Below are 24,771 nucleotides of genomic sequence, written 5' to 3' on the forward strand. Positions count from 1 at the left end.
CTCAGGTCCACACTTCATATGTAGAGTTAAAACACACAAAATGTTTCAAACCAATTACATACATGAACTATTTTTACTTGTAAAATGTACTTTTCAGCCTGCTCGGCCGCCAGTGGAGTTAATAAATAAACCAGAATATACAACTAGGATCATTTGGCAGGGATCCTGCTGTCATAAAGTACTGTCTTGTAGAAACTTGCAGGAAAACAGTGCAATGTAATTTTGTTGCAACTGTGCTGAAGTTCACACTTGCTTTATTCACACTCGCTTCATTTGTAACTGCATACATGTATATACAATGCCAAGGTCTGTTTTTACATTCAGCAGTGCGTACACAAATGCCTGCCTCTAAGTGGCACACTGCAAGCTCGTCTGTACGCCAGTAAATTGTGTGCAGCAAACTTATTCAATTATGTCAACATTTGCGAATGCAGATTGTGGCAACTTTTTGCCACTGAAGGTGTGAATGCAGTGCCTTCCCTCTACACCTACAGGGTGTCTGTGTAAATGCTTCGAGTGTGAAGCCACTATAACTGTATCACAAGATACAATTTAAAAATAAATCAAATGTTTGAAGATACAACTCGTGCTCAGCTCCGAACCTTCTGACATAGTATCAGTTTTGTCTCCTCCTATTTATCGACTGACCTACTTTGATTGCATGGTGTATGTCTTCTACAATGGTCCAATAGACTGTATTGAATAACCTTTTTTTGTTATGAAAGTCACCATAAGTAGGGCAAACTGTATGCGCATCCAAACGCGTACATCAATGAAGCTCGCAGCACGCAACATTTTTGGTTTGATTTCTACGCCACATGCATGCACGCACATGTGCACAGACGCCATGTTGTAGGTCAGATATTTGAACGGTGACGTCATATTTAATACAGTCTATAGCAACTCATCTCGTTCTTGTTTGCGGTTTTATCTGCTGTCTTGCTTTTAATACATGTCTGTGTTGTGTATTTTATATTTAAAATTGTTTATATGTGTAAACCGAGGGAATGATTTTCATGCTGGTATGATGAATAATGTTTGAACTTGGATCCGAACTTATTTGAATTGAATAAGGTTTATCTCGATTCAGAAACGCAATGCATTGTGGGAAGGAATATGGGGCGGTTTCTATACAGTTTCTACGGCTCGCGCATACAACGCCTATACCTTTGTGTGGGTTCAACAGCGCCCTCTCTTGATATTTTGCTATTTGCGATAAACCTTATTGACTTGAAATATACAAAATTGGTAAAACAAATCTTCAGATTCAATCTGAGCTTAATTTCATATTGCTGCATATTGTTGAGTCATTTTCCGCTGAGCAAAACCAAGCAGGATGCTAGTCGCAGATTATCTTATTTTAGTAAGCATAATTTTGTGGGCTTAGCTATAATTTATTCTCAAGCAGCTGGATTAAATTTGGCACATCTTTTAACATTTTTAACAATGCAATTTTTTTCTGTCTGTCTGAACTATCAACATCTTCAAACAAAAATTTTTAAATAACAAGATAAGCTTGAAGACTGACCAAGTAATTGTTATTTGATTGTAGCGATCGACAAAGCACGTTTACATAATATGCATAAAATAAACCTGCAAAAATTCCCAGACAAACTATAATTTGTTTTCTCTTTTTTTTTCCACCAAATTTTCTGGATTTTACATGTACATGTAGGTCGAAGGTGTCTGTATTGAAATGTGAAGGACAAGTATTAAATTACTCCTTGTTTGTATCAAATTTTATGTTATATTATTTTTTCCTCTTCTGGATTTACCTGTGTTGTTGTTTTTTCACGTCTACAATAACTAAGTTTATATACAGTTTTACAATTTTATTTCAGGTTATTCTGTCAAGTTTATTTGGGTTCGTTTTGATAATTTTAGAAGAATGACTATACTTCCCCCCCCCCAAAAAAAAGAGAAGATATTATATGCAAATATTTGGGGATGTAAATTGTCATTGTTGAAGACTATAATCAGAGGATGAAATCTTGACTATTCTCTTCATGCTTCACTGAATGATTAATATAATCTCTGACAATGCACAGATAAAATGCATTCTTATTTCTTGTCATTTGAAAACAAAAACAAAAATTCCTTAAAACAATGAAATAGATATATGGAAACACATCCGAAAGTTCTAAAAAACATCTTTTGGACATGATAATTGAGTCCCTGATGTAGACAACGACCTTGTCCTTTCCTTGCCTTGTTTGGACGGACAGGCTGTGAACGATTTCATTTGGGAACAACTCGTGAAGTGTCAAATAATTATTGCTACTTCACCCCCAATATTAATACAATTTACTGCACACTCAAAAAAGAACTGTACCAATTTAGACTTGCTAACTAACTTACTGACAAACATTGACAAAATTAACAAAAAGTCACTGACAACATTCTTCAAGTTAAAACAAAAATACATACAATTTATTTAATTTCAGAAATGTCCCTGCCAATTTCTGCACGCTCTGCTTACTGTGCAAGCACCGAAATTCTGCGTTAACTACTTAAGGGAAGAATGGCTAGTAACTAGTTTTTTCTTGGCAAATTAATTTGCTAAGTAGTACTTTCTGCTTAACAGCTTTATGAAGCTGGGCCATGGACTGTGTAATACCGCCATGGATGGGCCAATCAGAGGTGCAAATCTTGAAGATAAAATTTAATGTTTTTTTCTTTTTTTTCTTGTCTTTCAGAGGATTTGATATCAAGTTTTCCCTTCTGCCCTATCCGGAGGAAGAGGAGGTATGCTTTACTTTAGCTATATTTAATTTGTTTTTGCTTGAACTTTCAAAACATAATAGTTGTTATTTCATTGTTCTACAATTTAGTGCTGTTTATCCTGTTTTGTTTTGTATTGTTGTAGCGGGTCCATTCATCACAAGCCTCGTGGCTTTTGGATGATGCCTACATGTGCAAATGTGAAAATATGTGTTCTCTTGAATCAAATTAAATTTAATTTCCCCACTATTCATAGGTACGGTTGTACTTTACTAATGACTTGCGGAATTTTATATATTTTTTTTTTATAAAGATAGTAATCATCCTGCAAAATTATTTGTCAGAAATGCCCCCTTTTGGTCAAAATCAAAAGATTTGAAACGGAGAAGCGATTCATGCATGAATTATAGCACAGATTTATGAGGGTTTGGTGTCCAATCACAAGTGCTGCAGCCTGAGATGCTGTTGGCAGTCACCTTCTTTGTAAAGCGCTCCGTTCTTCGTGGGGCGCTATAGAAATGCTTGTTTATTATTATTAGGTGTTCGGGCCAACAGCCCGGAACACCTCTTATTTTTGTTCGTTTTTTTTTTCTTTTTCTTCATACTCCTTCTTCTTCTTCTTCTCAGCGTCCCTTGTCCGCTAACAAAAGCGCCTTTCCAAAACTCGTATGAACTTGAAACTTCACACATAGTTAGCGATTTATTAGGAGAAGAAACCGTGTGAGTTACGTCATGATGACGTCATCAATTCTTGAGTTATGAATTTTCAAAGTTTATTAATTCAAAAAATCATAACTTTTGATCTACATGAGGGATTCTTACAATCGAAACATCATCGGAATCGTCTTTAAAAACTCCGTAAACGCCCCACAGACATGACCCTATTTTGATGTTGTCTTCCGGCTCAAAAGAGAGGTTGAAAATTTCAAAATTCACGTCTAAAGAACAACGTAAATCCCCATTGGTATGTGCATAAACATTGCACGTAGGCATACACACAACGTGTAGTGTATTAGCGGTGCAGCAGAGTCACGCTCCAGTGATCATCCATAGAGCGCGAAAAAGCTTCATGAAGAATAGTCTACGTTCAAGGCGGTTAAAACATACATGCCCCTTACAGTCTTTTCTACAGTCGTCAATATTTCCTAAGTTCATATAACCTAAACTACATAAGCTATTTTGACAATCTATACATCATATGAAAGGGCTTTACGTACTTTACAAAAATGGATATGTTGGTGAACTTTCGTTGACCTTTTGACCTGTTTAAACCGAAGGGACTGTGAAATGATTTGAAAGGGCGTTGTTTATTGCCTTTTAGGTTGAAATATACATCCTTTGATGCTTTACCATCACAGCATACAAGTCTGGCAAAGGTCTGGTTTAAAACAAATATTACCGATGACGTCACCAAACATACACTTTTACTAGATGACGTAATCATGTTGTTTTGACAGTTTTTGCAATTTGAATCATTTATTACAAATCTTGAGAACAAAGCAAGGTGTAATATTTGTTTTTTAATCCAGGGTTTTACTCCCGGAAACCGAACACCTTGAGTTTGTTCACAAACTCTGAATCTCTAGTTATTATTATTATTGCTTATCGAGGATGGTTTCAACGCTCGAGTGAAAATACTGTGACAGTTATCGCGTTTTCTCAACAAGTAGACACTGTAATCTAAAATAGTTACAATTTCATAAGAAGAATCTATTAATAAATAGTAAACTTGCGGGTATAACCATGTGTAAATCTCTTAAAAGAGCCGGTTTGGTCTCCACGTTTCGAACAGTATACTCTGCTCGTCTTCAGGAGAAACAATACTTGTTACAATTTCATTGTATGTTTGAAAATATTTGCCTGGCTACACTGCAGTAAACTGTTGTATGGCTCCTGACTGCCACCCTCTAATAAAGTTATTGACAAAAAAAGGGATACTGCCAACATCAGGGCTAGATGGCTCAATTGCTAGAGCAATTGGCACGTTAATCCAGAGGTCTTTGGTTCAACCCCTGCTCTTGTCAATTTTTATTTGTTTAACCTAAAATCATTTAAAACTTACCCAGTCAGTTTCCCTTGAGGTTTATTATTTGGTTATAACAATTCGTCGCGTTTTTCTCATACTGACGAATCGGGAAAAAGTGCATTCTGAGTAAATCTACTTTGAAGTTTTGACGCGTATTCATCCGTTGCTTTCATATCTTTGTATCGTACATTATCACTTGCAAAATGTAAGGTATGTTTCTAGGAATGTACAAATGTATAGAAGGTATTTGTTTATTTTATTTATTTTATTATGAAACGATCTAAAATAAACAATTATAACCTTTTAAACCTATTCGTCAGTGTGTAAAAAACATTGTTCTCGTTTGCGCGCCTATTCGCACTTTTTGTGCCCGATTCGTCGATATGTAAAAAATTAAATGATTTCGTTTACAATCAAAGCTTGGTTAGGCCACACCAGGAAATTCTGATATATGACAGGAATTAAAATAATGCTCCAAAACAGTTATTGGTAAAACCACTGATTTATAAAATCAGATTACTGTTGAACTGTTTCCATCCAGACTCGAGGCTTCACTCAATGTTGCCACATTATTGGAAAACAGAATAAGCATTACTCATTCTTGAAGTAAAACAAATCCTGACAAAAAATACTCATCATGAGCAAAATCTTTTAGACTTGACAACAAGTATACAAATGCCAACAATCAACCCTTTTGGCAAGATAGGTACCTGAACTACTAAGGTTAGCTTGAAGACTGAACGGACTTCGAATAATACAAACTAATTTATTAAGTCAGTTTGAAACAATCTGTCTTTCAGAGCTATGTTTACCTCAAAATTATGTTACTTTTATCTAAAGTTATGTTTTAGCTTCGAGGGACCCGCATTATGAAACCGTAACAACTGACCTCATTTCAGAGAAACCGATGGTACCTGGCATACCATTGGTACATCACTCATAAATGGAGTGGTTACCAGCGCATTTGCCTATTCGTCACTATGTAAAAAAACAAAACTGTATATTTATGTGTTTACGGAGTGGCGAATCACTTATTCGTCACTATGTCAAGAAACGTTTATTAGCCTCCAAAATATTCGCCAACTTTGTGACTCTATATCTTTAAAAGGAGACATTATTTCGGTTTAAAACCTTCAGAAATGAATGCAGAAGACAAACTAACCCCAAAACTGCAAAAACCCAAATTTGCTCAAAATTGCCAATTCGCCGCTACGAGAAAAACGTGATGAATTGTTCGTCTAAATCAGCATTGCAGTGACAACAAAACAAACTATGACCCTACCCTACCTTTAAGATTAAAGACTGCTTGAACCCTTAAGCCCACATCCAGCCCTACCCCACTCCTCCATCTCCAGTTTCCAACTCAACTGGTTTTTGAATATTTGTAAAAGTTTTCACATGAGTAGAGTGTTACATGTACTTATACATCGATAGAAGCAAGCCAAAATAGCATTGAACTGACTCTGTACTTTATAGCTCTTAACTTTATAGACTTTAGTAGTTAGTAAACAATTCAATTACTACTTGATAATCCAAGCAAATCAAACCCTGGGAATTTTGTTTTATTGAATAAGAACTTCCCACTGATGCCATGGGAACTAGACAGTAATGCATCATCAATAAGAGAGAGAGAGAGATAGAGATAGAGTGTTTGTCTACGCTTTAAAGGCACTGGACACATTTGGTAATTGTCTGTGTCAAAGACCAGTATTCTCACTTGGTGTTTCCAAACATATATGCATAAAATAACAAAAATATGAAAATTTTGGTCAATTTGTCATCAATATTGCAAGAGAATAATGAAAGAACAAAAATACCCTTGTCGCATTACTTTGTGTGATTTTAGATGCATAGTGAAAGGCTCTGCTGAAGTCTTTTATTATTTGAATGAGATATTACCTCTTTTTCAAAATCTTAGTTACTTCAGAGGGAGCTGTTCTCACAATGTTTCAAACTCTCACCAGCTCTCCATTGCTTGTTACCAGGTAATGGTTTTATGCTGACAATTATTTTGAGTAATAACCAATAGTGTCCAATGCCTTTAAGTTAATTCTCTTGAAGTACTTTTTTTCTCTTAAAATTTGGTGCCAGAATTGTTGGCATTTTTCTTTGCCCTGAAGGAAATTTCGATGTTGTGCCTAACACAGTTTCCTAATCAAATCATGAGATATTCAGGGTAAGATTCCTCTGGCTAACAGAACATATTTTCAATGGAGCTAAAAACTTATTTCAGAAAAATTACAGTTGAAGCACTGCAACTAATTTGATTTTTCGCTCTTTGATATCTATAATTTTCAAGAGCTTTGTGGTTAATACAAATGAAAAGGTCGTTTCATATATAGATAGCTTGCAAGTTGTGCATTTTATGAGGAAAATCATCAGTACTGTGGCTAACGGCTAATTTCTCACTCAAATAATAAAAGACTTTCTTGCCTTTATGAGGCATCTGAAAGCACACAAGTTTGTGCAACAAGGGCGTTTTTCTTTCTTTATTTTATTGCGACTCTGATGATCAATTTAGCACAAATTTTCACAGGTTTGTAATTTAATGCATAATACTTTGATACATCAAGTGAGAATACTGGTCTTTGACAGTTACCAAACCTGTCCACTCTCTCTCTCTCTTTTTAATGATGCACCACTGTCAAGTAAGATACAACCTGGGAAGGAGCAGCAGAGTGAACACCTTAAGTACAAGGGGATGCAACTTTGCAAATATAAATAAAAAACCACAAGGGGAACTGACTTTGTAAATTTCTATCAGTTTTAGGTTCAGTAATAAAAAATACTAGATTTGACTTTTTTAAAAATCTGTACAATTTTTTTTTTATAGGAAAACTGTTGGTACGTGTATTGTTGTGCAAGTCCTTTTCAAAACCCCCCAAATTAGGTGGCATGGTTGGCTTGTGTGTTAAGCGCCTGCCTCTCATCAAGGTGACCCTGGTTCGATACCCGCCCAAGGCAATAATATGAGCGTTCAGCTGTGCGTTGCTTCTCTGCTGTGCCAATAGGGTTTTCAAGACCATCTGGTTTTCCTCCCTCAGGAAAAAATCAAACACTTTTGATCTCTGGCTGTGCTTCTTGGTCATAATGGGTCGGTGTGGCTGGCAGCCAAAGGCGCCCTTGCATGCCTGCTTCTCGAACACGTTGTAGCCGCATCCTTCGCAATTCAGCTCTTAGCTGCAAGTATGGATGATTAGCCTCCCAAATTATTAATACTATTATAAAAAAATTAATTATTTTCCTCTCTTCTTTTTAGAAGAGTGAAGTAGACAAACAGCTTGGACTCTCAGACAAGTTTCAACTTGTTTTATTCGTGGCTAGAAGAGTTCAGAATTACATGGGCACGATAGCTGATGGCCTAGAGAAACTACAGAAGTGAGTATCTACATGTATCTCTCGTAAATCAAAATCTATCAGAAAAATATTCAGGCCATTGTAGAATTGGTCTGGTGTTTTTCTTAATGAAGATAGTTACATGTATATCAACTTGTTAGCTCGGCACTACATGGTCCCTGCTCAAATAGAATAAGTTTGATTTTTATTACCAAAAACCCCCAATATGGCACCCCATAGCAAAGATATTGACAACATAGGGAGACCGCCAACATAGGGCTAGATAGCTCAGTTGGTAGAGCACCTGCACGTTTATCCAGAGGTTATTGGTTCAAATCCCATTCTAGTCAATTTTTCTTTGTTCAACCCCCATAATAATTTGTATTACCATTTACATTTACCTTCTTGTTTTTGCTGTAACATTTTGAAATTCCTAGAAACTTGATTCAATGGTTTAAAACAAAATATATTTCAGAGAATATAGTCACAAGGTGAACTTTTGACTATTCCATTTCCTTATTTTGCGTTTGTTCCAGGCACCTAATGTAAGTTATTATTATTATTTTTTAATTTTTTATTTGTTACATCTTTATCGATTACAGTTTGTTAACATGGGGTAGTCCGGAAGCAACTCAGAAACTGTACACTGGTTTACTGTGTGCATTCATGGCATCTATAATCCTTCCGGTTGAATGGTTCCTCATCAGTGCAGGTTAGTAACAAGTTTACTTCATTACACGCCCCCCCTCTCCCCCAAAAAACCCTCCTCCAAAAAATGTGTGCATTTCTATTGAATTATTTCAAGGGGCACCAAGACAAGAGGAAAGGGGGGGGGAGGATTGCGTCCGTTGTCTCCTTGAAAGCCTGCCTACATATTTGTTTACATATTTCTTTTAATGTGCTCTGAAATCTGTGAATTTGTTGAAGGATGCACATTTGAATTTTATCAATTTAAATTATTTGTCAATTTATTGATCTGTCTTTTAACCTTTTAATGTATTTGTTTTCTCAATGTTTAGTCATACCTGTTTTTTGTCAATTGTCTCTTTTACTGTTTCAATAAGATGCATTGTGCAAACATTTGAAATCCAATCAATATTATTTTTTGAATCATTGCATTTGTTTAACCGTATTTATAAATCTGTTTCATTGCATTTATGAATCTGTTTCATAGCATTTATAAATCTGTTTCATTGCATTTATAAATCTGTTTCATTGCATTTATAAATCGTTTTCTTTTGCATTTATGAATCTGTTTTATTGCATTAATAAATCTGTTTTATTGCATTTATAAATCTGTTTTATTGCATTTATAAATCTGTTTAATTGCATTTATAAATCTGTTTCATTGCATTTATGAATCTGTTTCATTGCATTTATGAATCTGTTTCATTGCATTTATGAATCTGTTTCATTGCATTTATGAATCTGTTTCATTGCATTTATGAATCTGTTTCATTGCATTTATGAATCTGTTTCATTGCATTTATGAATCTGTTTCATTGCATTTATGAATATGTTGCATTGCATTTATGAATCTGTTTCATTGCATTTATAAATCTGTTTCATTGCATTTACAATTCTGTTTTATTGCATTTATAAATCTGTTTTATAAATTGTTGTATTTATTACTCTTTAAGATTGGATGAATGAACATTCTCGCCATTGTGCTTTCAGAGTACATGTCTATTTATCAACTTGTCTTAGTGTGGATTTCTCTTCCTTCCTTATTTCCAGTACTCCTTTCCCATCTTCTCCATCCTCCAGTTTCTCCAACCTCTGCCAATTTCTCTTTCAAACATCTCACCAGAATCTTGAATGTACAACTAGATTTATTAATTGCACCAGAAATATTTCTATTTAATTTTTATTTTACACTGATATGTGATGATCAGTGTATACCATGGTGCTTTTCAGGCAAAGGTCTACCGGGTTCGGTTGGATTCGAACCTTCTACCCCTGCCATTTAAGAGCACTGAGCATGCTCGTGGCAGAAGGCCAGTTCAAATAATGTGTAAACTATTTGTAGCGAGTACCGCAATAACGTAACAGATGTTTTAACATTTTATTTCATGATATTTTCACTGTTTTGGTCACTGGCTTGCCCAGTTGATTTTAATGTTTTTTTCTTATACGTTTGATATTTACAAATATGTTTTAGTTTACTCCTTGTGAATCCTATGCTGTTGTCTGAAAGTAATTGTTATACAAAAATGCATACTGTTAATAGTTCCTTAAGCTCATTTTAGTTGTCAGGCATATTTTAATATTTTAAGTATAGAAAGGCATAGATTAAGTAAAATAATAATATTATTATGACTATGACAATGAGTGTTATGGTTGTTGCTATTATTAAATATCAAAACATATCCTCTTTATTTGCAATCACAAAGTCAAATCCCTACATAAGATCTGTCTGTAGGATTTGAAAATTTCCCTGGTGGGAATATAATAAGGTGAGGTTTGCATTAGCACCATTGAGTTGTGTTGAAAAGAACCAGTGACAGACAACTCCATGTTTGGATCAGTATGCTTTGATTCTCTTGAAGATGATCACAGCATACTGATCGAAACGTCGAGTTGTCAACCACCGGTTCATTTCAGGATTACACTACTACAGAGTGTTACAAATGGTGTTATCGCAAACCCTCACCTAATTCCATTTGTCCGATTGTGATTATCATTTTTCCCGACCGCTCTCCAGGAATGTACATGGGATTCAAGTTATTCATCTCCAATAACATTTTCCGTAAATTCCCTCGAGTGAAGGCCAAGTACGACAGTGCCTACATCTTGTGGCAGTCTCTCCCAACTAACTGGCAGAAAGATCGAAGACGAACCTTAGAGAAACGGAAGAAGGTATGAAACAGCTGATGATGTAATTGTTATAGCTGGATGTCTGGACCTCTCTTTTGTAAGGTCACAGCCAAGAGTTTTTCTAATTTAATTTTTTTATCCAACTGATTCGCGTTTTAACAAAAAAGTTTGATGATAAATGTATGCATCCCTAGTCTTTGTTATTTGTGCAGGCATGTATTACAGACAATTCATAAACTCCCCAAAGCAGACATTTTCGCTATTCCTAGTTGTCGAGAGCGTGTCACATAGGGGTGTTTAAACAGCTGATATAGACCGTATTGAATAACCCTTTTTTTGCTATATGAAAAGCGCCATCTTGTAGGGCAAACCGTATACGGGCACATAAACGAAGCACGCAGCATGCAGCTTTCCCGTTTGATTTCCCACAGCACATGCACGCACACACGCACAGATGCCATGTTGTAGGGCAGATATTTGAATGGTGACTTCTTATTCAATACGGTCTATAGACACAGCTGGAGCTGTTTATAACCGGCTTGGCTTTGCATGACCACGACCTTGCCGGTTTTAAAAGCCCGTTTAAGAACTCGTCACCACTCTCTTATTCTAAGTTGTATTGGCACATTTAGCTGAATCCAGTTGTAATGCATTTCCCCCCCAGTATGTCATTCCATCAGTTGTTACTGAGACAAGCCAAACAGAGGGTCATGAAGACTTCACTGCAATGTTCTCACTACCTGCTGAAGAGGTTCCACTGCCAGGTAAGACAAGAACGAATAGTTCCCTGACATCTCTATCCTGGAGCTTATACCAAGGCTTCTAAGACACATGTTGAGTTTTGACTTTATGCCTCACTTTGGCTTGTGTGAAAGAAAAGCAAGATGGCCAGGGTTTTCTTTGGTAATTACTCCACCCTAAAATCTTAGGCCTAGTTGGTAAAGAGCACTGGAGAGCTGTTGATATTTATAAACAGTCTTAAAACGACCCCCTTTGAATAAATGTAGTTTTGAGAAAGAGGTAATTTATTGATACCTCACCATGCAATGCTTCAAATCCTATATTAGGTAATATTTCACCCCAAATATTGAATCTGAAAAAAAGGCTCAGATCCGAGCATGAAGCCTTTTGCAGTTATCTGAAAGGGTGTGACAAGAGTGTATTCTCTTTCATTAATTCAAACAACTTTGATGACCAAAATGAAACTATGTACACAGTTTATTTTAAATTTTATATTGGGATACACCAAGTGAGGGTTCTGGTCTTTCACAATTACCAAAAGTATACTCTGCCCTTACAAGAAAAAGATAGCTGAAATCCAAAAGGGTTGTCAGGTTGACGTTGTGGTCCCTTGCTTTCTACCTCTAGGAACCCAGTTCAAATCACACTGTGGGCACTATAGGGATTACCTGACTGCTTGTGTTTTCCCTGGAATAACTCTCTGGGGATTTCTTCCCACATCTTAAACTGAAACTTCCTTCTCTTCTTCTCTCCATGGGGGTTCTTGGCTATGTCGCTGATAGTGATTAAGTTCACTTTTCTGAGAGTTAATCAATGAAATGAAATTAGATAAAAGGCAGTAGACACTATAGGTAATTACTCAAAATAATTATCAGCATAAAACCTTACTTGGTGAATAGTAATAGGGAGAGGTTGATGGTATAAAACATTGTGAGAAACGGCTCTCTCTGAAGTGACATAGTTTTCGAGAAAGAAGTAATTTTCCACGAATTTGATTTCGAGACCTCAAGTTTAGAATTTAACGTCTCGAAATCAAGCGTCTGACATGTCTGAAAGCACACAACTTCGTGTGACAAGGGTGTTTTTTCTTTCATTATTATCTCGCAACTTCGACGACCGATTGCATGGAGCTCAAAAATTTTTTTTATTTTATGTACATGTTGAGATACACCAAGTGAGAAGACTGGTCTTTGACAGTTACCAATAGTGTCCACTGTCTTTAAAGGGTGGCTGCAGTATTTTTTTTGTTCATTTAAACGATTAAACATGACTTTTTAAACCTGAAATATTTTTTTATTATTTTTTATTAAATGAGCAAGTATTTTAAAAATGGTTTTCAAGAGATAAGGGGAACCCACCCCGCTCCTTAAAGGGAGCCTTCATTTGCATAAACGTGACATCATGTAGGTAACCTGAGTCGTCGGGCCCCTGGCTTTGTGCATATAGAGACGTGTGCACTGTGTGGTCATGTACCTAGGCGCGTGTATGTATGGACCAGACTCTTTTTGCCGACGATATGTTTGAATTCCCCACGTGACGTCGATGGGAGGGGGGCGGTAACAATCCACAAAAGGAGGGGCATGACTTATTCGCTAATTATGCAAGTCAGATATGTCGGGTATAAACAAAAAACATTTTATTGATGTTCAATACATATATCAGACATAAATGACAGCAAAATTAACTGTTTTATTTGAATTCACTGCAGCATTCCTTTAAATGAAATAAAATACAAGTCCACAACATTCAATACGCTTCATGAAAGACATGAGTGTTTCTTTATTGGATGATTGAATTGGTTCATTCCACGAACGTGGCTTGGCATGAGAAATAATAATCACCGGAGGAATGATTTGATTTAGGCTTTTGAATCGTGACATGAATTCAAACAGTTTTCTAGGAGGAATATAGGGTTTAAAGAGGCACTTTGCCTTCAAATCTTTTAAAATGCTGCTGTTTGAAAGGACTCAATGTTCTTTTCGTTAGTTGTTCATGCACAGAAACACAAACAATTTGTGACCCGCTACGTGAAAATGAGTCAGATGTTGACAATTTCAAGAATTGAGTTGTATGCATGGCTGGAAAGAACAAACCAGCAGCAGTAATTTGGTATATGTCTAAGCTTTGGGGAGTGTCGCGTTGCTGAGTTACTCCTGTTTGAAGTTAGCCAATACATCATTTTTTCTGAAAAACGAATTACAAGTAAAGTGATGTTTTAAACTGCCAATGCGCGCAAAAGGATACAAATTAGACATAAGTATGATCACAAAATTGTTGTATTCATAGCTTTATAGCCTAAAGGTAAGTGTTCTCAAGGTTAACCGTGCAAATAAAGATCTTAAAAAGTTTTCAACATTAAACTGTCCATAACTTAATAATGCATTGGGCGACATCTGACTCATTTTCACGTAGCGGGTCACATTTTTTTGTGATTTGTGGATAGTGATGGAAAAACCCAATGTTTGCTTGCTTCTTGAAATACAACTAGTGGAATGTATGGTTCGCCATTCAACAAAATAACAGATTGTGTTTGTTAAAAAAAAAAATTAAAAAAAAAACAATTTCAAGAAATATTTATGTGATTTATTATAGTCTATTTTTAAAGTATCTATCCCAATCACACTTATTTAAAAACCGAAACTTCTGAGGTATCTTCAACCCAAGTTTGTGGTTACAAGAAAAAGACACACAAGTTGTGTTAATGCAGCCTCGGTTGAAAAGCTATTACCAAGTAGTGGTGGACACTGCTGCCAGAAAAAAAAAAGGTTCTTCCTAAGAATTCCTGGGGTTAGCAACTCACAAGTGAACAGGCCATCCAGTGTTTTTGTAGCACATTCTATCAATAGAAAAAAAAATTGGTGTGAATAGTGCTTAAAGACACTGGACATTATTGGTAATTGTCAAAGACCAGTCTTCTCACTTGGTGTATCTCAACATATGCACAAAATAACAAACCTGTGAAAATTTGAGCTTATTTGGTCTTCCAAGTTGCCAGATAATAATGAAAGAAAAAACACTCTTTTCACACAAAAGTTGTGTGCATTTGATGGTTGATTTTAACACCTCAAATTCTAAATCTTAGTCTCGAAATCAAATTTGTGAAAAATTACTTCTTTCTGGAAAACTATGTCACTTCATAGGGAGCCGTTTCTCACAATGTTTTTATACTATTAACCTCTCCCCATTACTCATCACCAAGTATAGTTTTATGCTAATAACTATTTTGAGTAATTACCACTAGTGTCCACTGCCTTTAAAGCCATTATACACTTTCGGTAAACAGTATTGTCCAAGTCCCACACTTCGTGTATCACAACTTATATATAAAATAACAATCCTGTGGAAATTTAGGCTCAATCGGACATCGGAGTCAGGAGAAAATAACGGGAAAACCCACTCCTGTTTTCGCGCGTTTCGCCGTGTCATGACATGTGTTTATAACAAATCCGTAATTCTCGTTAACGAGAATTTATATTGTTTTACCATTTTCTCAAAAAGTAAAGCATTTCATGGACTAATATTTCAAGAGAAGTCTTTCACCATTACCTTCTGTACACCCTGTAAATTATTTGTAAATTTGTGAACTTTTTTTTTTTTTTTTCTGTACCGAAAGGGTCCAATGGCTTTAAAGGGGCTGTGTGGTCATGTTTTAAAAAGCAGGCCTTTGGCTTTACATGGAATTATGAACTCTCACACAGTAACTGCATGCATGTGCTCTCCACCCATGTTAAATCTATGGAGAGTTTGATGGTAAGAAGTCATGATTCAATGTACTACTACAGGCTTTCATTACAGTCAGGATGACACAGACAGCCCCCTTAAATTTGATAGATAGAAGAAGACAAAAATCATGTTTGCAAATCAGTTTCAGCACAACTTCATTTAGCAAACAATTGAGAGCTTCCGCTCCGGCAGTGTGTCTGAGTCCCTTAAGGATGTTGAAGATGACGAGTTTGCTTGGATACAAATATATGCGGAGCAGTAAAGTAAATGTTGCATGGCGTCCACAGATCATTAGAGTCCATCAAATCATTTTTAATAATAAAAAAAGTGAATGCACTTTGGTCAAATGAATTAATTTTTTTGAGGGGCTATGGAGATGCTTGCTCTCTTTTTGTGTCATTTGACGTTTAATCGCCTAATTAGTTAAGTGGGTGTCTGGATAATTAAAGGCACTTGACACTAATTGGTAATTACTCAAAATAATTGTTAGCATCAAAACTTACTTGCTGACAAGCAATAGAGAACTGTTGATAGTATCAAACATTTTGAGAAACGGCTCCCACTGAAGCGTCGTAGTTTTCGAGAAAGAAGTAACTTTCCACGATTTTGATTTCGAGACCTCAGAATTACATGTAGATATTGAGGTCCCGAAATCAAGCATCTGAAAGCAACTTCGTGTGACAAGGGTGTTTTTTTCTTCCATTATTATCTCCCAACTTCAATGACCAATTGATTTCAAATATTCACAGGTTTGTTATGTTATGCATATGTTGGGATACACCAAGTGAGAAGACGGGTCTTTGACAATTACCAAAGGTGTCCAGTGCCTTTAAGTGAACCTGTTATCTGAATATTTAAGTAAAGCTGGAAGTCATGTATGTTGAAAGAACCCTGTTGAGTTTTTGTGAAGAGAAGGGGGTTGAACTGGATGTGTCTGACAGTGGCTTCGGAGTGCACCGCAGAACCCTGTAAGCACTTACAAGGTGCTACATAAGTGAGAAAAAAAATATTTAAAATTTAAATCAAAATAAAATAAAACTCATATTCTTTATCCCTGATGCAAATTTAACATTGAACATAGGATTCAAACTGCCTCTAGATACCGGGCAATCTCTGTAGTCTAGTTGATAAAACACTGCTCTAGAATTGGATATTTTTCATAGGACTCTGGAAAGTACTGAGTGTGCAGTGCTAACACATATCGTGTATGGGTTAAAAAAACAAAAAAACAACAACATTAATATTCTCTATCCCCGATGCAAATTTAACATCTATACATAAAAAAAAGCTTCTTTGTTCAAGTGCCTCATGCACTATGTTACTAGTGGGAAGAAACACAAATACACTACTTAGTGGAGGAATTCTGAAAAGTCTATGTTGTGTCATTTTTGGGGGAAGGGCATTAAAGGGCAATATTTCAAGTAATAAGACAAATACAGGATTGATAATTAAATAATAGAAATGTTTTTGTCTGAAAATGTTATAAAAGAGGAGGAAATATCTTTTAATTCCAATTGTCAAAATAAAAATAAGCCTAGAAACAAACCCATGACCCCCACTTTTATATAATAACTATAAAGTTGGGAGACCTATAAATAGGGAGACCACCAACATAGGGCTAGATAGCTCAGTTGGTAGAGCACCGGCACGTTCAACCAGAGGTCGTTGGTTCAAATCCCGCTCTAGTCAATTTTTCTTTGTTCATCCCAAAATCATTTTAAAAATGTACCCAGTCAGTTTCCCTTGTGGTTTATTATTTAATAACTATAAAGTTGGGGTATGTTTATTAAAAAAAACAAATAATAAATCTTATGTTTACCGATTTGATTGGAACCTGTATTGGATGTTTGTATTTTCAGGTTGGCATGCTGGTAAACGATGCACACAAATCGTCCGAGATAAAACGGTTTGCTTTAAGAATGGCAGGCTCTACTTGACAAGAAGGTAAGTCATTCAATATTTCTTTCATTCATTTGGCTTTTTGCCTATACAGGCATGCAGTTTCTGTAGGTCTCAAATACCAACTTCTTGAGGTCTCGACTGTCTTAGGGTTTAGACCTTAATTATATAATTATCCTTAACTTTTTCTAGCTTAAAAACAGGCATGATTTTGTTTTACCATACAAAATTGAAAAATACATTAACAATTTTTAATTTTTCTTTTTTTTAAAGTTACAGTTGCATGTCTGTAACAGAAAGTCCAAAGGAATATGCATAATTTTTTAGCTCTGCAGGCCGTGTGTGTGGTTTTTTTCTTTTCTTTTGGGGCTATTGTGACAACCATAGTGAAGTCTGAGCATTGAGATCTTTCCAACCATATTAATTTAATGAGAAACGCTTTGGTAGCACAAGGCCATTGAATGGCAACGTGTTTTCTGTTATATTCGAGCTGGAATGGTTCATATTTCTACACATGTCTCACCCACCAGTGTATGACAATGATATATGGATTCCACTGATAGAGTGCACGTATTGCCACACAATGGGCTCAAAAACACAATTCAGAGGATGGAATAACTCAATTTAAAACCAGAGGTTGAAAGGGAAAGTGACAATTAAAGACCTAGGTCTGGCATTTCATTCTATGTATGAGAGGTTTTTAAAAGTCATATCCAGAGGAATGTCATACCGTGTAGGGGAAACTAAAGAAGGTGCACCAAGGCCAAGACCAGGATAATGGGCAATTCCAGGCCTGAAACAAAGTTATTTTTACACTTGAAATGCTAAACTTGTCAAACTCCTTGAAAACGTACAAGAAGTATGTGTAGCTGGACCCTGCTTGGGTTTAGGGTTAAGCAAGGTAAATCATGGGCCATCCTACTGATGCTGTGATGAGTGCTCATTTTCCTCAGGAAAATTGCTTCAGATGTGAAAGGAACATGTTGAGCAGTGGGGGTTAATAATGTTCTACGGTTATATTTATTCTGTAAATTGATTGTGTAGTCTTGGTAGTGTGAAAATTTGGTTTAGTGTGATAATGTAGTTGGAAAACCAACCCAAAAAGCAATAGTCAGTGCTAGTGCTGGGCGAATAGTGAAATTTTGTTATTCGGATACCACTGGCCAACTATCCGAAATTAACCGGATATTCGAATGTTGTCTTCGCCGCTAGAGGGCGCTATTTAAAAAATGGATTTTTTTTTTTTGCCGCTAGAGGGCGCTGTTCGTCTGTGAATGAGATGTTATGGGCGGATTGATATTAGTTTTAGACCAGTGTCACGCGGTTCATTCACAAAAATGACCGGATCTAATTTAAAGATGGCGATTTGCTTTTTCTTTTCATCGTGATTGACTCTACGTGAAGGAAAACTTTTGTAATCTTTGAACAAATTACGTCAGAAATGTCATTGTTTTAACTCTACATGGAGGTGAGCATAGTTAAATACTAAATATATGCTTTTTTATGCTGTTTTAATAGAAGTTTCATAAGGATTCAGACAAAACAATTCATATCAGTTGTCGCCCGACGTCCGCGGATATTCGGGATATTAAAGAATATCCGGTTACTCGGTCGTAATTACAGAATTATCCGGTTTGTAAAAAGGTATTCGCGCCCTATGCGGATATCTGGTTAAGAAAAAAAAGGCATTCGCGGTTACGGATAGGAAAACCTATTCGCCATTAACCGGATATTCAAATTATTCGCCCAGGCCTAGTCAGTGCACACAAGTGTGTGTAAACTCCTGCAACCGTGGACGTCCTATTGTCCCTCTTTTGTTTATACTTTGTAACCATTGGTTTTGTACATGTTTTGCAACTGTGGGCCTTTCTCGAACCGTAGACCCTATTGTACTCTTTTGTCATGGTTTCCGGTTTGAATGTGTATGCCTACTCCCTGGAGCAATTGAGTGAGAGGTAGGGCTGACCTGCTCTGTGGGTATAGGGGAGGCTCTAATTCTGGGGATGGGTGGTAGGGCTGAGCTGCACTGTGGGTATAGGGGAGGCTCTAATTCTGGGGATGGTGGTAGGGCTGAGTTGCACTGTGGGTATAGAGGAGGCTCTGATTCCTGGGGATGGGTGGTAGGGCTGAGCTGCACTGTGGGTATATTTCAATGCACAGCTCACACAGGCTGACTATGATATACAGCCCCTTGGTAGGGGAGGCCCTAATTCCTGGAGATGGGTGGTAGGGCTGAGCTGCTTTGTGGGTATATGGGAGGCTCTAATTCCTGGGGATGGGTGGTAGGGCTGAGCTGCACTGTGGGTATAGGGGAGGCTCTAATTCCTGGAGATGGGTGGTAGGGCTGAGCTGCTTTGTGGGTATGGGCGAGGCTCCAATTCCTGGGGATGGGTGGTAGGGCTGAGCTGCCTTGTGGGTATGGGCGAGGCTCCAGTTCCTGGGGATGGGTGGTAGGGCTTAGCTGCTCTGTAGGTATAGGGGAGGCTCAAATTCCTGGGGATGGGTGGTAGGGCTGAGCTGCTCTGTGGGTATAGGGGAGGCTCTAATTCCTGGGGATGGGTGGTATGGCTGAGCTGCTCTGTGGGTATAGGGGAGGCTCTAATTCCTGGAGATGGGTGGTCGGGCTGAGCTGCTCTGTGGGTATAGGGGAGGCTCCGATTCCTGGGGACGGGTGGTCGGGCTGAGCTGCTTTGTGGGTATAGGGGAGGTGCCTATTCCTTAGGATGGGTGGTATGGCCGAGCTGCTCTGTGGGTATAGGGGAGGCTCTAATTCCTGGGGATGGGTGGTAGGGCTGAGCTGCACTGTGGGTATAGGGGAGGCTCTAATTCCTGGGGATAGGTGGTAGGGCTGAGCTGCTCTTTGGGTATAGGGGAGGCTCTAATTCCTGGGGATGGGTGGTAGGGCTGAGCTGCACTGTGGGTATTGGGGAGGCTCTAATTCCTGGGGATGGGTGGTAGGGCTGAGCTGCTTTGTGGGTATATTTCAATGCACAGCTCACACAGGCTGACTATGATATACAGCCCCTTGGTAGGGGAGGCCCTAATTCCTGGAGATGGGTGGTAGGGCTGAGCTGCTTTGTGGGTATATGGGAGGCTCTAATTCCTGGGGATGGGTGGTAGGGCTGAGCTGCACTGTGGGTATAGGGGAGGCTCTAATTCCTGGAGATGGGTGGTAGGGCTGAGCTGCTTTGTGGGTATGGGCGAGGCTCCAATTCCTGGGGATGGGTGGTAGGGCTGAGCTGCCTTGTGGGTATGGGCGAGGCTCCAGTTCCTGGGGATGGGTGGTAGGGCTTAGCTGCGCTGTGGGTATAGGGGAGGCTGAAATTCCTGGGGATGGGTGGTAGGGCTGAGCTGCTCTGTGGGTATAGGGGAGGCTCAAATTCCTGGGGATGGGTGGTATGGCTGAGCTGCTCTGTGGGTATAGGGGAGGCTCTAATTCCTGGAGATGGGTGGTCGGGCTGAGCTGCTCTGTGGGTATAGGGGAGGCTCCGATTCCTGGGGACGGGTGGTCGGGCTGAGCTGCTTTGTGGGTATAGGGGAGGTGCCTATTCCTTAGGATGGGTGGTATGGCCGATCTGCTCTGTGGGTATAGGGGAGGCTCTAATTCCTGGGGATGGGTGGCAGGGCTTAGCTGCGCTGTGGGTATAGGGGAGGCTCTAATTCCTGGGGATGGGTGGTAGGGCTGAGCTCCTCTGTGGGTATAGGGGAGGTTTTTACACTTGGGGATGGGTGGTAGGGCTGAGCTGCTTTGTGGGTATAGGGGATGCTCTAATTCCTGGGATGGGTGGTAGGGCTGAGCTGCACTGTGGGTATAGGCTCTTATTCCTGGGGATAGGCGGTAGGGCTGAGCTGCTCTGTGGGTATTGGGAAGGCTCTAATTCCTGGGATGGGTGGTAGGGCTGAGCTGCTCTGTGGGTATATTTCAATGCACAGCTCGCACAGGCTGACTATGATTCACAGCCCCTTTAAGTATGAGTTTCCATTACATGTTTGAGAAAGAAAGTCTGGTCTTAATTTAAAACTGTTTTTCTGAATGTGATGTATCCACGGCTTTTGTTCTGTCCAAATTCGATACCCACTTTATGGCATATAATTTTTAGGTCACTCTCACCAACAATGGCTGCAATGTTGTTAAAGACTTTTTGTTTTGTCAGAGCTACATGTACTTGGCCTGTCCTTAGGACAAGCGATTTAACAAACATGGTTACTGTAGTGATTGAAGAATGATCAGACAAAAGGACAATTGGATTAGGTTTGTTTGCCAGCTCATTCTTGATGGATGCATTCATTTGTTAAGATGCATCTTTTAAGTCTACCAGGGGAATACTCCATATTCTGCTTGTCCAGAGAGAGGCAAGTTCAGATATGATGATGATGGTCTTTTCTTGTGTTTGTCAGTGATCAGTAGGATGCTAAAAATGCTAGCGCATCATGGTTTTTGCAACTGTGGTCTACCTGTCTGAGGTAACTCTCATTATGTGTTCAGTAAAAACTAAAAACATTAACATTATAAATACAAGGAAAACAGAGTAATTGTAATAAAGTAGTCAGTTTAGTTTGTTTGTCAACTCAAACTTGATCTTTGGTTCTCCGCTAAAGCCTGTAGTTTTGGACCCTCTTTGGCAAATATCAAAGTCATTTGGATAACACAACAGAAATATCCTATGAGTGATAACCAACCTCTTGATTACTCAAAAGGCCTACATGTATTTCTACTCCAAACATGTTGTGGCTAAAACAAAATGAACGTTGTATAAGTGATAGCTCAAGAAGGACTTTGCATTTTATAACTCCAAACTTGGTTGTCTTGGAATCTCCTGGAAGCCTATATTGTTTTTGGACGTCTTGCCAAAATTCAAGGTCTGTATGGATAAATAACATCCACCCCAAACCGGGTGTGGGGGATTGGTCTTGGGATCTCTCAAATACACATTGTCCGAGCGATAACTCAAGAAGGACTTGTTTCATGTATTTCAACTCATGGTGTGTGGTGTTGTTATTGAAACCCCCAGAAGCCTATTGTTTTTGGACCCCTTTAATTAGGTAAAACTTTGAGGTCATGGCTAAATCAAAAGAAATGTCTGAGAAGCTTTATGAAGAATGTGAACATATCATTCTTGTGTTTAATTGAGGCTCCAATAACCAACGCATTTTATCCCGTCCGAAGGATGCAGCATTAACACATAATGGTTAAGTCAGGCTTTAGGACACAAGTGTCACGACAGGGACTAAAACACTCACTCTGCTAAACAGAAACACCAGAGTTTGAGTCCGGTGCTCTTATCAGCTCAGCCACAACACTCTATTAGTTAATTAACCCAGAATGTACTCATATTGTAATAGTTCAGAATACTGATAAATGCCTACCCATAGATTCCACATTATAACCTCCTTAAGATATGAACTTAAAAGTACTATTACTAATTGAACAATTTGGCTTTGTACTTCATGCGCTGCCTCCCTGTGGAATTTCAATCAACATTTTCTTTTCAGTTTGAAATCCCTGATTTCCTCCCCGTTCTATTAGAGGCATCATTGCCACCAGCAACTCGATTAAGTTGAAAGAATTACTGGATGTTTTTGTTTATGCAAATCTGCCATCTGTAACTTGAGACATGTACGCAAATCTCGAGGGAAATTGTGTATTTACAGCAAATTGATACAATCTACTCGCCTCGCTTCCCTAGAGATCAGTGGCATTTAATAGAAGCGTAAATCTCCCTCAATCAGGAAGAATATCTAAATAAATTCTGAGCTCAGGGATTGTCAATCACTACAAGCCTCTCTGAACCTCTAAAGGATTCGCTTTGCCATCAAGGCAGATGTTTTATTGACATGGGGGGAATGCACTGCAAAGTTGTCGACGTGTCTGTCCAAAACAAAACGAGAAAAGACTTATGGGATTTGCAGTGATCGTTTCGTTGGAAGTAATTTGTGACATTTACAAAGGTGTTTAGTGGATTTGAGGCATTGCATGGTGAGGTTTCAGTTTATGTTTGTGTATATCTACTTGCCGGGTAGATGTTCTTTTGAAAGACTTATCGTGTTATACAGTGAGCTATTACAGGTATCTGGCTCTGTTAGCAGCAGTGTGTGGGTTTGAATCACGGTTGTGACACTTGTGCCCTTAAGAAAGGCACTTGGCAATAATTGCCTTGTAAATCTGTAAGGTCCGGTGCATTGTGTAATAAACATTAAAGAGAGCAGGACGTATCTAATGATAGAGAAATAGGGCTTGCTTTGGTACTCCTGGAATCGGCTGCATAGTGCCCAATCTCTCAGCATGTTTAGGATAGCTTGAGTGTTGGGCATTGACATATTCCTATGGAACTAATTTTACATCATGTTGTTTATAAACTGTGTCAAGGAAAGAAGAACCTACAAAGGAAACTAGGTTGCTGCAAAAGATGCACCATTCCTTATTAATGCAAAGTTCAAGGTTTTATACAAGACGATAAGGATAAATAACACTGTTTAATTTTGGTCTGAAGGCTTTTTCTTATTATGAATTTTATACTTGAACGTTTTTTTTCTTATGAAATATTTAAATCATATTTGAGAAAACTGTACCTGAAAACCTAATAAATGTAGTAGCTGATTCAGGTTTCAAAAACAAAATGATGAAGAAATGTGTTAAGAAGCTGAAAATTGTGTGGATTTTTGCCCGACTCACATCAAAATAGGCAAAAAAAAAATTCTGGCATTTAATGCACTTGGGTTGTGTGTATGCGCGTTAAGAACTAGATTACGTGCTGATACTAGTAGCTATGAATTGCTTTTTGCGCATAATAAATTGGTGTAAATGAGCTTGCCCGCCTGACTTGTGGAAGCCAGCCGGTCTTAAAAAGCTCCAGCTGGTCTTTATCAACGGTTTAAACACCCCAACGCGATGCCACCTCTGCACCAATTGGAATAGAAAAACTGTCTGGGGTATTTAAAGGGTCCAATGAAGATGCTGCTTGAATGTGGATGGGTAACTTGTTTCAAAGTGTCGGAGCTGTGACCATAAAAGTACGATCGCCATAGCGTGTCACGGTGCGGGGTCCTGGGGAAAGCTCGAAATGAGCGGTGGAAGAAGAGCGTGAAGATGAACGAAGAGTGGGAGGTCTAATTATTAACACCTTTATAAACAACTTTAACCACAATACTTTAATTTTTGACTTTCTTTCAGCTTCCTGTGCTTCGAAAGAGCAAGAAAGAACATGGAAAAAACCATTGTTATCCCACTAGCGGATATCATCAAAATTGAAAAGGTTATCTTTCTCAATTTATCTTCCTATGCAATTCCTGCATGAAATGTTAAGAATAACCCTGTTTTATAATCAATGTTGTAACCCTGAAATTGACATGAAGGCCTGTTGTTGATGAAACAGTCTGAAGGATTTTTTTAGAAGTTTTTAGAATTATCCAATGTTGTATTAAATTAAGAGGAAAAACAATGACAAGGCTTGACATTAACTTTGGACTGCAATCCTTCCTTGTGGCTTTCTTTCATCACAGGGCCTTAT

The 24,771-nt window shown here is 38.1% G+C and overlaps 1 protein-coding gene across 1 annotated transcript in view; it reads left to right on the forward strand.

Annotated features, from left to right (window-relative positions):
- LOC139933917 (GRAM domain-containing protein 4-like) overlaps nt 1-24,771 on the forward strand; it is a 45,790-nt gene that overhangs the window by 18,328 nt on the left and 2,691 nt on the right. The window contains exons 10-16 of the mRNA XM_071928149.1: nt 2,697-2,745; nt 8,007-8,125; nt 8,686-8,795; nt 10,788-10,942; nt 11,565-11,664; nt 17,224-17,308; nt 24,435-24,516. Of these exons, the coding sequence (XP_071784250.1) occupies nt 2,697-2,745; nt 8,007-8,125; nt 8,686-8,795; nt 10,788-10,942; nt 11,565-11,664; nt 17,224-17,308; nt 24,435-24,516 (700 nt within the window). The remainder of the gene's footprint in view (nt 1-2,696; nt 2,746-8,006; nt 8,126-8,685; nt 8,796-10,787; nt 10,943-11,564; nt 11,665-17,223; nt 17,309-24,434; nt 24,517-24,771) is intronic.

This window comes from Asterias amurensis, chromosome 2, assembly GCF_032118995.1.
Source record: "Asterias amurensis chromosome 2, ASM3211899v1".
In the NCBI taxonomy this organism is placed as follows: Eukaryota; Metazoa; Echinodermata; class Asteroidea; order Forcipulatida; family Asteriidae; genus Asterias; species Asterias amurensis.